This window comes from Protomyctophum parallelum, assembly GCF_964188405.1.
Source record: "Protomyctophum parallelum genome assembly, chromosome: 7".
NCBI lineage: Eukaryota > Metazoa > Chordata > Actinopteri > Myctophiformes > Myctophidae > Protomyctophum > Protomyctophum parallelum.
Window position 1 is genome coordinate 34,631,622 of NC_139705.1, and position 13,059 is coordinate 34,644,680.

Sequence of the window (13,059 nt, forward strand, 5' to 3'; positions counted from 1 at the left end):
GGTGGTACAGTAGTACACTTCCATCTGCAACAGGTCTTCTGACTCAGACGGAACCAGCATGACAACAACGAGACCAACGAATAAACCCCTCGCTGACTGAAACCAAAGCAGCAGAAGAGCATGCTGTGGGGGAGTCATCGGAGGTCGCTTTCAGAGGCGGCGCTCGGATCAAATGCACAGCAGAGTGTGGACAGACAGATGATAAACAGAATAACATCGACCTGGGTGTGTGGGAATGCACGTTGAGAATTGTTCACTACCTTGTTTATCCGTGTCCATGCTTTCTCACATTATCCTGTGACATGACGAAGTGACAGTTCATCACCGACTTCTTTCACACTCGTTGCCTGGAACAACGATATATTTTTGGCTTTCAGCGAAGCAACACAATGGTGGGAATAGAAAGCCACGCCAGGTGCTACAAGCCACTCCAGACGAGAAACAAGATATTGTAACACGAGTACAAGATTTGTAGAGGCGTGTTTATTGGCAAATAAAGTTTGATTTATACTTCGTTGTACAATGGTGCCGCGTGTCCAGGAAAATGGCAGATCTAATTAACGGATGCCACGAGTTGTGAGCTTATAGAGCTGCTATTTTCTTTTTTTACACACAGCACTATCGTATAATCAAATGAATAATAAATTAGAAATTACCCTGAATGTGTAGGATGAATCAAGGGACTGGGAGCAGACAATTTATCTCTCTCTCTCCCCCTCTTTGTCCCTCCATAGTCCATACTGTATCTCTCTATATCTCTATCACACTCTTTCTAACAGTCTTTACTCTCTATGCTGAGCCAGACCGCAAAAACAGAATCATGAAAAACAAGAGCGGGGCTCGCAACTCACTTTGGAATAATCCAATTTTATCCACAGCAGCAATACCACGTTTCCACCTTGCTGTCTTTTTCAAGTGTCATTCTCACTCTTCTCACTCTTACACACATCTAATCTAACAACTCAAACAAGCATGTTTAATAAAATATAAAACATGAACACCTGTTCACCAGCCTTATCACCAGACTGATGCTTAATTACTTGCCAGACACAGAACATACATTTATCTCCCAATGCCTGAATCGTCTCCTTGCTGATAAACACAAGACACCCCATCCACGTCCATGATATAAATATATGAGTTATGGACTAGTTCAAATAGTCCAACCTCCCACGAAATAATTGTTTTTATGTCCAGAATTAAACACAAACTGGCGTTTGTAATACACATGAACATACACGTAATACAGTGTATGTAAACAATTATGTACACAGTGCACACATGATAAACCAAAATCACAGTTCACACACACACACACACACACACACACACACACACACACACACACACACACACACACACACACACACACACACACACACACACACACACACACGTCGTGGATGACACCACAGTTGGCAAGAAGAAGTAGGGGGGACACTTACCGACATTGATGACGTTGGACGACAGGAAGTGGCAGCACGGGAGGCTGTCCGTGCTCACAAAGCTGTCGCCGTCCGTCGTCACGGTGACCCTTGACCTCAGCGAAGGGTTAGGAGAGTCGGTCGCCATGGCAATCCTACTCGCCACTGATTCCATATCCAGATACGGTATGTGTGTGCGATAGATGGGCTTGCCTATAGGTGTGAAGGTTTAAGTAGAAGTCTTTTTGGGGACTTTTGTTGAGTTTTAGCTGCAGACCAGAAGAAAAACTGGGAAATAAATCCAAAGCATTTTGAAACAGCAATAATTCCCTAGATGCTCTCCTGAGTTGAACGGCACCGGACACAGATATCCAAATATGTCAAATTGATAGTGGGAAAAGTTCCTGGATTTAATGTTGAAAAGTGGTGTTTTTGCACGGAGGGCTCATGGGACCCGGTCCTCTCGTTGTTGACTGCTGCCTAACAGATTAGGATGAATGACGTCTGTCTGGTGCCGTCATCACCTCGTGCACGAGGGCAGTGGACCAATAAGTGGCTCTGGGTCCCGTTCCAAGGGAAAGGATAAACACAAGGCTGCAGGCAGGGAGCCAACAGTGAAGAGGAGTCACCACAGCTGCAGCACAATCTCAACCTGTCACCTGGAGATAGGTAGAAAGACAGACGCACAGGGGGACAGACAGAGAGACATAGACAGAGAGAGAGGGGGGGATAAGGGAAAGGAAGTTGAGGATTTCCCTTCAAGGTCGCACAGTAAAGCAATGTGGTCACATGTAACAATAAAAAGAAAGCCTCACATGGTCAGTCAGTCAGTTCACCATCCTGTGGGAACTAATTATACAATACACAACATGCATGTTATAGTGGATCTTCAGATGAAAGCGGTTTGATAAGAGTGCATAAATAACTTCTATATTCAGTCAAAGTCGTTACTGTCTCACGACACTCCGACCTACATATCAAAGAGTGTTGTCTTTTTAATGCCCAGATTGTGTCTTTTTTAGCATTATAAACCCACGGAGCTTGTTTCAATCCGCGTTAACACTTGCCAAACAAACTGAAATCATGTGCCACACCATAACCTAATTTAAATTCACATTCTGGCCTGCCTGTCAACCCTTTCTAGATTGAAGAAATATCATGTGAGGAGACCACAGGGGCTGTAGACAGATGGAGTCATTCATATTTATTTAACCACATTAAACCTCGTGTCCTTATTTTGGGGAAACATTTATAAATGTTCCTATTTTCCCAATAATGAAATCTATTGATCTATTTTTAATACAACATTGTTATCTTGTAAGACAACATTTACAGCAACAGCTCAAGACAGGGATGCTTGGAGATCGCTTGTTGACGGCCTATGCCCCAGAAGGGGCAGAAGGCGTAAGTAAAGTAAGTAAGTAAGACAACATTTACAGGGCTTGGGTTATATTAGTGGAACCAGGTTTCATAGTCTCATGAAGACCTAAATGTGAGGCACATTATGAAAGGAGACTCATGCTTGTGCACAACCCCAGCAGTAAACCACAAATAAATATGCACACACAGTACATGCATACATTATACATGCAGTGTGTGTGTGTGTGTGTGTGTGTGTGTGTGTGTGTGTGTGTGTGTGTGTGTGTGTGTGTGTCTCACAAATAGCCTAAGTATATGAAACAGAACAGAATAAACTGTAAACTGCAATGACAAATATGTAATCTTTGGTAAGAGAGAACACATTTATGAAAACAAAAACAGATAAGAAAGTAGGCAATATAACTCGGCCCACATTATCAGTGAAATGAATTATTCATTTTCCCAGTTATGTGGAATGCGTTGCCGGTTACAGCCAAAAGTAAATACAGATAAAATAAAAGCATTTCTGTAAAAAATAAAAAAGGCACTAAGATTATATCAAACCATCTGAATAAATTACACCTAACTGGAGTTGGAATAAAACTAATGAGACTCCATCTGGAGAGCACAAAATAAAATAAGATATTAATTTTAAGAGATGTGTTTAGGACGAGCGAGCTCCAGTATATGGCTTTATGACATCCAAGATATCCAGCCACAATTTGGCTGTTTGCTGCAATTTTGTGGTTGACACACCACTTAACTACATGGTGAGCAACCAGGAGAAAAATAATCTCAAAGGCTCAATTCATTTTTGAAGTATTAATTTAAAATAGCATAGAATTTCCCCCCTAGGCTGGCTGACAATGCTAGCCTCTCTATCGGTCACAGCTCACGCTACTGTGATGCACAGCTCGCAACATCACTAGTGAGCAGAGTTCTGGTTCCACATAAACATAGAATGACTTTGATTTGCAATTGGGCCTTTAATCAGATCTGGTCCGATAAGTGACCACATCTAAAGTGAGACTCAAAAGTAACAGTTACTTTAAAATGATGCCACCATAATCTCACAGTTGTCTGTGTGCTTCAGAAAACTACAGAAACTCCTGCTCTCTACAGTAGCCTGTGTTCAGGAAGATAACGTCAGAAAGAAGGAATGTGTGTGTGTGTGTGTGTGTGTGTGTGTGTGTGTGTGTGTGTGTGTGTGTGTGTGTGTGTGTGTGTGTGTGTGTGTGTGTGTGTGCGTGCGCATGTTGTGACCTTTAAGGCAGTGGTTTTCAAACAGGGGTCCAGGGGTCCTTGAGCAACGTTCATACCCAATCATAAATGTAATTATTATGACTGTATTACAATGCCAATGTAAACGAAACTATTACAGTCCCAAAATACAGCAAATACAGATTACCTTCCATCAAGATCTACCTGTATCAAGAATAAAAACATTCTATATATCTGCTGCCTGTCTTTATTTTTGCTGTGGAGCTACTCACACTAGATTTTAGACAGAAATCTGAAAGTGCAGCCACTGTAACCATAAATCATAATATCCCTCAATATCAACATCTTGATAAACCTCTCACATAAACAGAAATTGCTGACATACCTTGCCACATACCTCAGTGCAATCTAATCGTTGCAACATGTAGACTTTCTCTCAACTAGGCAGCGACCCCAACTCACCTTTTAGAGTTGAGGACCTTTATGGTTGCGTGCATCATATATCCACAGATTGTATGTATCGCAGGCATATTCCCTACCTCTCTTTCCCTCTCTCCTCCTACTCCTCCAGATACTTTTCTGAACGCCTGAGAAATCAACCTTAACAAAAGGTTGTTACTTTGAGATGTGCCAACCCTCTACAAGGAGTGAACAATGAGCATGTTAGGAGGGGTGGGTGGCTGTGTGGGTGGGGGTGATGGGAGGTAAACCTCGGCTGGATGGTGGGCTGGGTTGTTGGACGTGTCGAGATCCGTTTCTGAAACGGGGGTAGTCAGAGAGATTGCCTCAGCAGCAGGCCCAGACATGCACGTGAGGCCACATTCATACACACACACACTCCTGCAGGATAGTTGGAAAAAGCTCATTGAGAGACAAAATAAAGCCTCACCTCAACTCTTTCCAATAACTAGAATATGACTCAGTGTTCCTCTGGCTGTCAGCCTGAACGAGCCCCAGATATATTGTACTGTGCTGCCTCAGAAAACTGTTTATCATCCATACTGTATGACAAGCTCTCACAACAATTGATTACAGTAAAACCTAGTCAGGGTGCAATAGAGGCACAATGCAGGCTCCAACATAAGGTATTCCAACAAATCACTGAAAAGGAAAAAAAAACAATGCTGGAAAAACATCTGTTAGGCTGCATAAGAAATTGGACACCTTTGACAATGAATGGAGCAGCCATAAAAAATAAATCTCATGATTAAGTTATATTGTAGCTATCAAGGTCTTTGTGAACAAACTTTCTGATGGTTGAGTAACAAAATATTGAACAGCTGCACTTTTCGGATGAATACACACTACACCCGTTTGTCTCTAAACGGACACATGTACAAGTCTGTTTTCATTTATGGGTTTTGCTTCATTATCAATCCTACAAGCTGCGATCTGTATGGTACACCGGGTGGTTTTGCCAACATAAAATGCTAGATGTTGAAAGGGCCGATGAGGTGTAATTATGTTGAAATAACGAAAAGATACCTGACGGCAGTCAAAGTGTAGGCTAAATTGTCCCACTTGGTGAGCTCAAGCACGATCATGTTCTTTATGCCTGTTTCACGTCATGCGACGGGTTCCTCGGCTATACTGTGAATGAGACCGGATGGGCAAGGTTTGCGTTCATTCATTTCAACGTGAATGAAATGAATCACATCTGTCAAGCGTGTATACAGGGTCACAGAAGTGTGAATGAAATGAATCACATCTGTCAAGGGTGTATACAGGGTCACAGAAGTTTGAATGAAATGAATCACATCTGTCAAGCGTGTATACAGGGTCACAGAAGTTTGCCAAGCTGCTGTTAAGCTGCTGTCCTTCTTTATGCTGAACACAGCACAGCACGCCGTTACAGAGAAACAAACTGGTTGACAGCTGGGTTATGGATGCTCAACGGGGAGGTCAGAGAAGGGCTCATCATTGTTGGAGCTTTTTGGGGGGAAAGGTGCCATATTTTAGATGGTGGTTTGTGATGGTGTGTGTTGTTGTGACTAGGAGGTGAACAAAAACATACCCCATTGTGCACGCACCTGCCAGGGGAGCCAACCCTGTGTGAGTTCAGGCACTACTAAAGTTTGTGGGATTCCCCACAGGAATACCGTAGTAGAATCAGGGACACCAAGGTAGGAAATTGCATTTGGTTTTGACATCCTCACATGTACAGCATAGTGATACGTGTGTGTGTGTGTGTGTGTGTGTGTGTGTGTGTGTGTGTGTGTGTGTGTGTGTGTGTGTGTGTGTGTGTGTGTGTGTGTGTGTGTGTGTGTGTGTGTGTGTGTGTGTGTGTAAGAAAGACATACAGCAAGGCTTGTTTGTTCTCTTAGGTGATAGTACTGTCATGTGCTTGTTCTTATGTACATGTTTGTTTAAGTTATTATGTGCACGGATCTGGTTGCCCAGATGTTACAGGCCAACGCTCAAAGAACACCAAGACAATTGGTCCTTTCTTCCTGCCATCTCCACCTACAACATGACGGTTCCCCTGACACAGCACACACAATGGGCCTCATACAGCACACAGAGGCTCACAATGTCTCGATGTAGATCGATGTAGAAGTGTTTTTCAAAATAGTAAAAAATGGCAAATACGTTTAGGGATAAGCTTGGTGGCACAAGATGGAGCCCTAAATATATATTCCTTCTTCCTACTCCTTTTTGGACATAGTATATTCTGTGATTCCTGTTAAATTATTCGTTATTGTTGGGATGTCTTGTTTTCATAATGTATTATTAGATGTAGAATATGGTGTTGCCATCATCTATTGAACCAAATGTGATGGCATGATAAGACACGGTTAGTGTCTCCACCCTGAGCCTGGGAGGTCGGGGTTTGATCCCCGGCTGGGTCATACCAAAGACTGAGAAATGGGACCCAATGTCTCCCTGCGGCATAATATTAGCATCATGTCCATGGGGTGTACAAATGTACCGTACATACGTACATCATGTCTAGGGGGTGTACTTGTACATCAAGCTGCCTCACGCTACAGAAACAGGAGATAGCCTATGGGTCTCATGGCTCGGCAAGGCTTTACTTACTGTATAATTAAGCAACGGATATGGGGAGATTTTTAATCCCTCATGGTCTCACACTTTATTCTAACTCCATAAATAAAGTCTATGAATAACCAGTTTATCTAGCTTGCCAATTTTGCCATTTGACAACAGCCACTTAAAGCTCAGTGACACATGCACTATAGTCGGTTACGTCCTTATCAACCATTGACTGAACACAAAACAAGCACTGAATCAGTTTCCTGGCATCTACTCAGGCGGTATATGCCTGGAGGCTGTTATCCCCGACTAAATACATGGCTTTGGATTTGATTTACAGCTTTTCGAGGGCCACCATTAGCCAGCGGCACTAGAGCAGATAATATGGAGCTAGCCACACATGCTAGCAGTTAACGCTACATGATACTAGCTATTATATTGGACAACAATAACAGGGAGGAGAAACGTGTGTATACACAAGGAGAAAGCACTTCTCTAATCTAAACACACAGGGTCTATATTATAGTAGTAGTTTACTCATTTTATAGAATGTTTGAAGAGAAATGGAAGGTATTTACCTCACAACTGCATCAAGACTACAGTATAGTAACTGTGTAACTCTTAAAACAGTGATTGAAAAAATTACATTCCCTGGATGCAATGTGCTCAAACAAGGACACGTGAACACAAACATTTGTGCGAGTTGTTGTGAGTACTATGCTTCCTTAAAGGGATTGTGACATAAAGAAAAGTTTTTGTAATTTTTCTTATTTTGTAATTGCACCCAAAAAACCTGAACTTTTAACATTCAGTAGATTTTCTGTGGTTTTCTGGCTCAAACAAGTGCTCTGATTTTCCTGTGGAGTGTGATGTAAGAGCCAGCAAATCCCATATATGACAATGGGATTTGCCAGCAGATGTCACTGTTTTGCCAGTTTTCATTGCAGCTCAAAAGGCTTCACAGACACAGAGAAAATCCCAGACCACAGAAAATCCACTGAATGTTCAAAGTTCAGGTTGTTTGGTTGTAATTGCAGGTCATAAAACCTAAAAGAAACGTAAAATAAAAATAAATGAAAATTAATGTCATGAAACCTTTAACATACTCAGCCTAACCCATGAACCTCTCCAACACAGCTTGGCCGGGTCCTCACAAGAATAGAAGCTGAACAGCAGTCTGGCCCACTTTCACAGTGGGGTTAGCTTGTTTTCAATCTCACTAGTCCTTTTCCCAGGTATGGTGCTGGGTTTCACTGCCCGAAAATCCCCCCTGACAGCGCTCTCAAAGAGGCTGAAAGCCTATACCTACTCCACAAAAGGAATTGGAGCGAGGTTTCCCCATCAAACCAGGCTCCCATTCAATGCTGCAATGGCCAAGAGATACAGTTGGCCCGGCAGCAGTTTGGAGTTTGAAAGGCATCTTTGCCATAGTGGTATCATACAGCTACAGTCTCATACACAGACACACACACGCATCCAAACACGTGCCATAAACGTGTGTTTATGGCGCACCCAGCACACACCCACAGAAGTTGTACCAAAACGTGAAGGATGAGGCAACATGAGGTAACTGAGAATGAGTAAAGCTATCCTGCTGTTGTTCTAATGACATGGGAAAGGAGATGACATTAGCTCTTCAATAAGCAGAGACAATCTGAGTACCCAGGGGGAGAGAGGATAGACAGAATAGGACACAGATGAGAGCGAGAGAAAGAGAGAGAAAGAGAGAGAGAGAGAGAGACTTAACCAAACTTACCCCGTACTATTATTCTTTAGAAGTTTAGAGGATCATCACATTAAACCTTTTGACTAGTTTGAATCCATCCACAAACACCTAATTCTCATCACCTCCCCACAGCTTCACATCACATCACAAAAACCCTCACCGTGGTTCTGTAGACAATGCGCACAAGTTCATTTGAAAAACCGTGGGTGTTTCCTGCCAAGCATGTCGTCAGTGAAAACACTAGGATATGTGAGTGCAAAACCCAGGGTAGGTCTGAGGAGACGGGGAGGGGGGGAGAGTGGGAAGTGGAACTGGAGAGGAGGGCCAGTAGGTAGGTCTGTACCTGGAAGGGTGGGGTAGACTACTGGGCGCTGAGCCACTGTTGTGCAAGGCCGGCTTAGCTAAGGATGAATTGACTGCCTGCCAGATAGTTGGGGCCTTGGGGGCCATGCGTTTAATGTGGACAACACAATAAACTCCTGAATCTTAATTTAAGTCTTTGCGCTCTAATGGTTGTCTAATAATTACAGTTAAATTGACACTCTAAAGTTTAGTGTGTGCAAATTGATGTATCGAGGACTTGAGGCATTGTCGTTTTGTACGGCCTCCTGTAGAACCATGCCAGGAACATTAGTCAGCTCATTCGTTTTTTATCGAACCATTAATTTATTCATCTTTAATGTGTCCTTTATGCAGAGCTTTTATTTGTCGCATACAAATTGACTTAGAGATAAGACAGAATAGCCTATCGGGCATGTCGTACCATGTTTGTTGCTAGTTCACTAATCCCATTACTTGACAAGACCTTAGAGATCAACTGCAATCTCAGCCATGGCAAAACATATCACATGAATTACCCCCCCCCCCCCCCCTCCACACACACACACACACACACACACACACACACACACACACACACACACAATTTGACAGTCAAAGGGGAAGTTTTCTTGGTGCTAATTTACAAGTCAGATTGCATGCATCTTTCAATATGGTGAAAGAACGAATCTAGCAGTTGGAATGGCCAACATAGCCCATCTGAAAAGGTCACACTGTTACAAGCGATGCACATTAAATATATACAGTATATACAGTAATTGTTGGAGAAAAAGAGAACATGAACTGCAACATTGGAAAGGTCAGGAAGCATATTCCAAAGTTATGAACACACTGAGTTGGCATTTCTTTTTTGTTTCGCATAGGTCAATGATAATGTGGCGCAAATTTGGAATATATATTCTTTCGGAGCTAACGTTTTAAACTCAAATCTTTGCTTCTAGGGGATCCCTGGAAACAACATATTTATAATATAGGGGTTGGCGGCCAAATACATATCATTTTTGGCGTTCTTGACATGAAATATTGAGAATAACTTTTTATTTCGAAAGAAAACGGACCAAATGGGGTCACCAGGTGGCTCCAGCAGTGAGTGTGCTTACTGCATAGCCGTAGCATGTTACCGGTTGAAATTCAGCTCATGACCCGAGTTAAAATAGAAAAGAAAAGTGCTTAGGTGCATTATGTGGGTTTTCGACAGCTCAAATGTACGTTATGTATGTAATGTATGTTATGTTTTGGCATGTTCAAGCATGCTATTAATTTCATTCTCATATGAGAAGAAGATATTGTAATATGTAATTATGCACCTCAATGACTTTAGTAATTGTTATTCTCCCTATTCATGACTGGCTTATTACGCCATGGATGAGGGGTCGCACCTCTGCCAACTCACGTGGACACGCACGCACATATACAGTACAGTACACATATATTTCAAATCATTTTGTCTAGTTAAAATCACAAAGTGATTGTCCTTCCAAGTACTTAATTACTTAAAAACGTAATCATTGTGACAACAAACTACAAACAAAAAAAACAAAACACCCAAATTATGAGAGTCTAACGGTACACACATTCAACTCAGTTCCTTTCACAGAGTTGAGTCAATCTGTTGTAATGGAAACTACTATTCTCGCCGGTTTTCCCCGAAACACAGACATACTGTACCTTAGGGGGGTGTTAGTCAGATGTCCCAATAATCCAATATTACTAACCCTACCCCAAACCCTAACCACACGTGGAATCCACGGCTGAGTCTTAACCGGCCACGTATGTCGGACTACTGTGTGCCCCCATCATAGGGGGAAAGATTTACATATTTACGGACCATAATATGACATAAACGTACGGTTCTATAAAAGTAACAATGTCATTCAGGGGTGCCGGATGAAAATTGTATTTACAGGAGTGGAAGAAAAACCTCACTGCAGTAGAAAGTGAGACTGTACAACTGGTAATCACATGCTGCAAGTGTTTCATGGCTCTAGGGATAATTTCGACAGCATAGACCTTTATTATTATTAAGCAGTATCGTGAAGTAGACATTTGCTATTTTCAGTGTGAGACACCAGTGCCCAGTAGCCTACACTGAAAAAAGCAGATTTCTTTGCACGATGCTGCTTGATCATTTTTGTTGTGTAGCGGCATGCACTTGCAGGTACTACCGGCATACAGATAACTGTCTATAATGGACATCCCATAGACTAGACCTGTAGATTTATTTAAATCCATCCTTAACCTTTGTACTTCATTCATAACCATATACCTACATGAGCCCTATTTTAAAAATACAGAACACAGCTGATGCAATGCTGATCTGCTATTGAGGACACACACACCCACACACTACTACTGTACCTTCTCGTTATCATAGAAACCCAGCTTTTAACTAGGCAGAAATGACCACACGTATAGAGTCAGTCAAGCTGTGTGCACAGTTCTATCAGCCCCACGCTGATGTTTGTTTTGCATTGGTGGTGGCGTCATAAAAAAGTCATGCGGCTGTAAGACCATGCTCTCTCTTAAAACGGTGGAACTTTGTACCTTACAGCAGGCAACAGTAGGATTTAGCACAGCCAATGCCATATATATCTGCAGTGACTTCCTCTCCTGTTTGGAACAGAGTTAGAGCAGTGGGTCTCTGAAGTAGGGTCAGAGTTCCTTGAGGGGTTCTGGCGTTTTGTAAACACACCGTCTCTTTAATGTGCCTGGGGGCTGGGGGGGGGGGGGGGGGGGGGGGTTGAGTTTTTAGATCGAGTCCCAGACAGTGTCTGCTTCATGCTGTGAGTCACATCCTAAACAGAAGGTCATTATGGAAAACAACTCGCTGCTATCACTTTAGCAGGTGTCCTACGGCTCCTACGCTTCCTTCCGTGTGTGTGTGTGTGTGTGTGTGTGTGTGTGTGTGTGTGTGTGACTGCCTGTGGAGTGCTTTAAACTAAGGATGTCCCACTACAAACATGCACCAGCCACACACCCCCACGCTGTGCAGTCAACAGCACTTATTGGGACAAACATGTTTTCCTAGTCACATCCCCACTTTAATGCTGTGTGCAGTAGTGGTGATATAAAAAATAACTGTCAATTGATGTCAAATTGTGGTTTTCACACTCCCGGAGTTACATTGGCTCTGTCTGTAATTGATAGTGTACAGATAGAGCAAGAGTTGTCTTTACTTACCTCTGACTCTGACACACCCCAGCTCCCATCCTCAGATTCTCCCTTCTGTCTGTGGTCCTTTAACAGTTCAGTCCGCTCTTGAAGGCATCACCGCCACCGAGCAGTGAGCACCAAGCCTCCGGTTCCATCTACCTTCCATCTGCAATAAGTCACAAGTAGCCTCCAAGTCAAAGAGTGCCGAAGAAAAACCCCTCCTTCTTTCAAACTGCAAACAAAGTTCACTTCCTTGTGTGTCAGTCAGCCGGCCCCTAAGATTTTTTTCTCTCACAGGCCAAGGGTTGCTTACTTAGTGCTGAGAACGAGAAAGGCACACTGAAAAGGGTGGATATAGGATGTCATTGCACTAAAGAAGAGAAGAGATGTTCATCCAAGCCGTTAGCAGCAGCACACCTAGCCTCAGAGATCAGCTTTGTGGGGACAAAGAAACTGGTTCTGCAACTTTTCAGGCAGACCACAGAGGCTATGAATGAATGCACTTAACCCACTTTACAGAGATGGAAAGGTGCCCAGAATCACTCTGAATCTAAGAGACACAAATTGCATGCAATAATAGGAAATGAAATTAATCCCTGATTGAACCCAGCATGAACTGCAGTCAATTTAATATATTGTGTCAAAGTAAAACATACCCCAAAAAATGTTTTCATCACACCTGGATGTGAAGTCATGAGAGCTGGATAAACAGTTCCTTTATCGAGTTGAGCTACAGTATACCTGTACATAACATACATGAAGTTGACTCACTGTCTGGCCTTTCTGGAAGTCAGACATCAAAGTGAAGCGCTTGTAATGGCTGCGTCCAGCCACAAAGTGGGG

General features: G+C 42.7%; 1 protein-coding gene across 1 annotated transcript in view; it reads right to left on the minus strand.

Moving 5' to 3' along the window:
* plch2a (phospholipase C, eta 2a) overlaps window positions 1-12,948 on the minus strand; it is a 179,428-nt gene extending 166,480 nt beyond the window's left edge. The window contains exons 1-3 of the mRNA XM_083769300.1: window positions 12,873-12,948; window positions 12,244-12,382; window positions 1,446-2,083 (exon numbers count right to left, since the gene is read on the minus strand). Coding sequence (XP_083625426.1) covers window positions 1,446-1,599 — 154 coding nt within the window. The 5' untranslated portion in view covers window positions 1,600-2,083; window positions 12,244-12,382; window positions 12,873-12,948. The remainder of the gene's footprint in view (window positions 1-1,445; window positions 2,084-12,243; window positions 12,383-12,872) is intronic.
* Window positions 12,949-13,059: the final 111 nt, after the last annotated feature.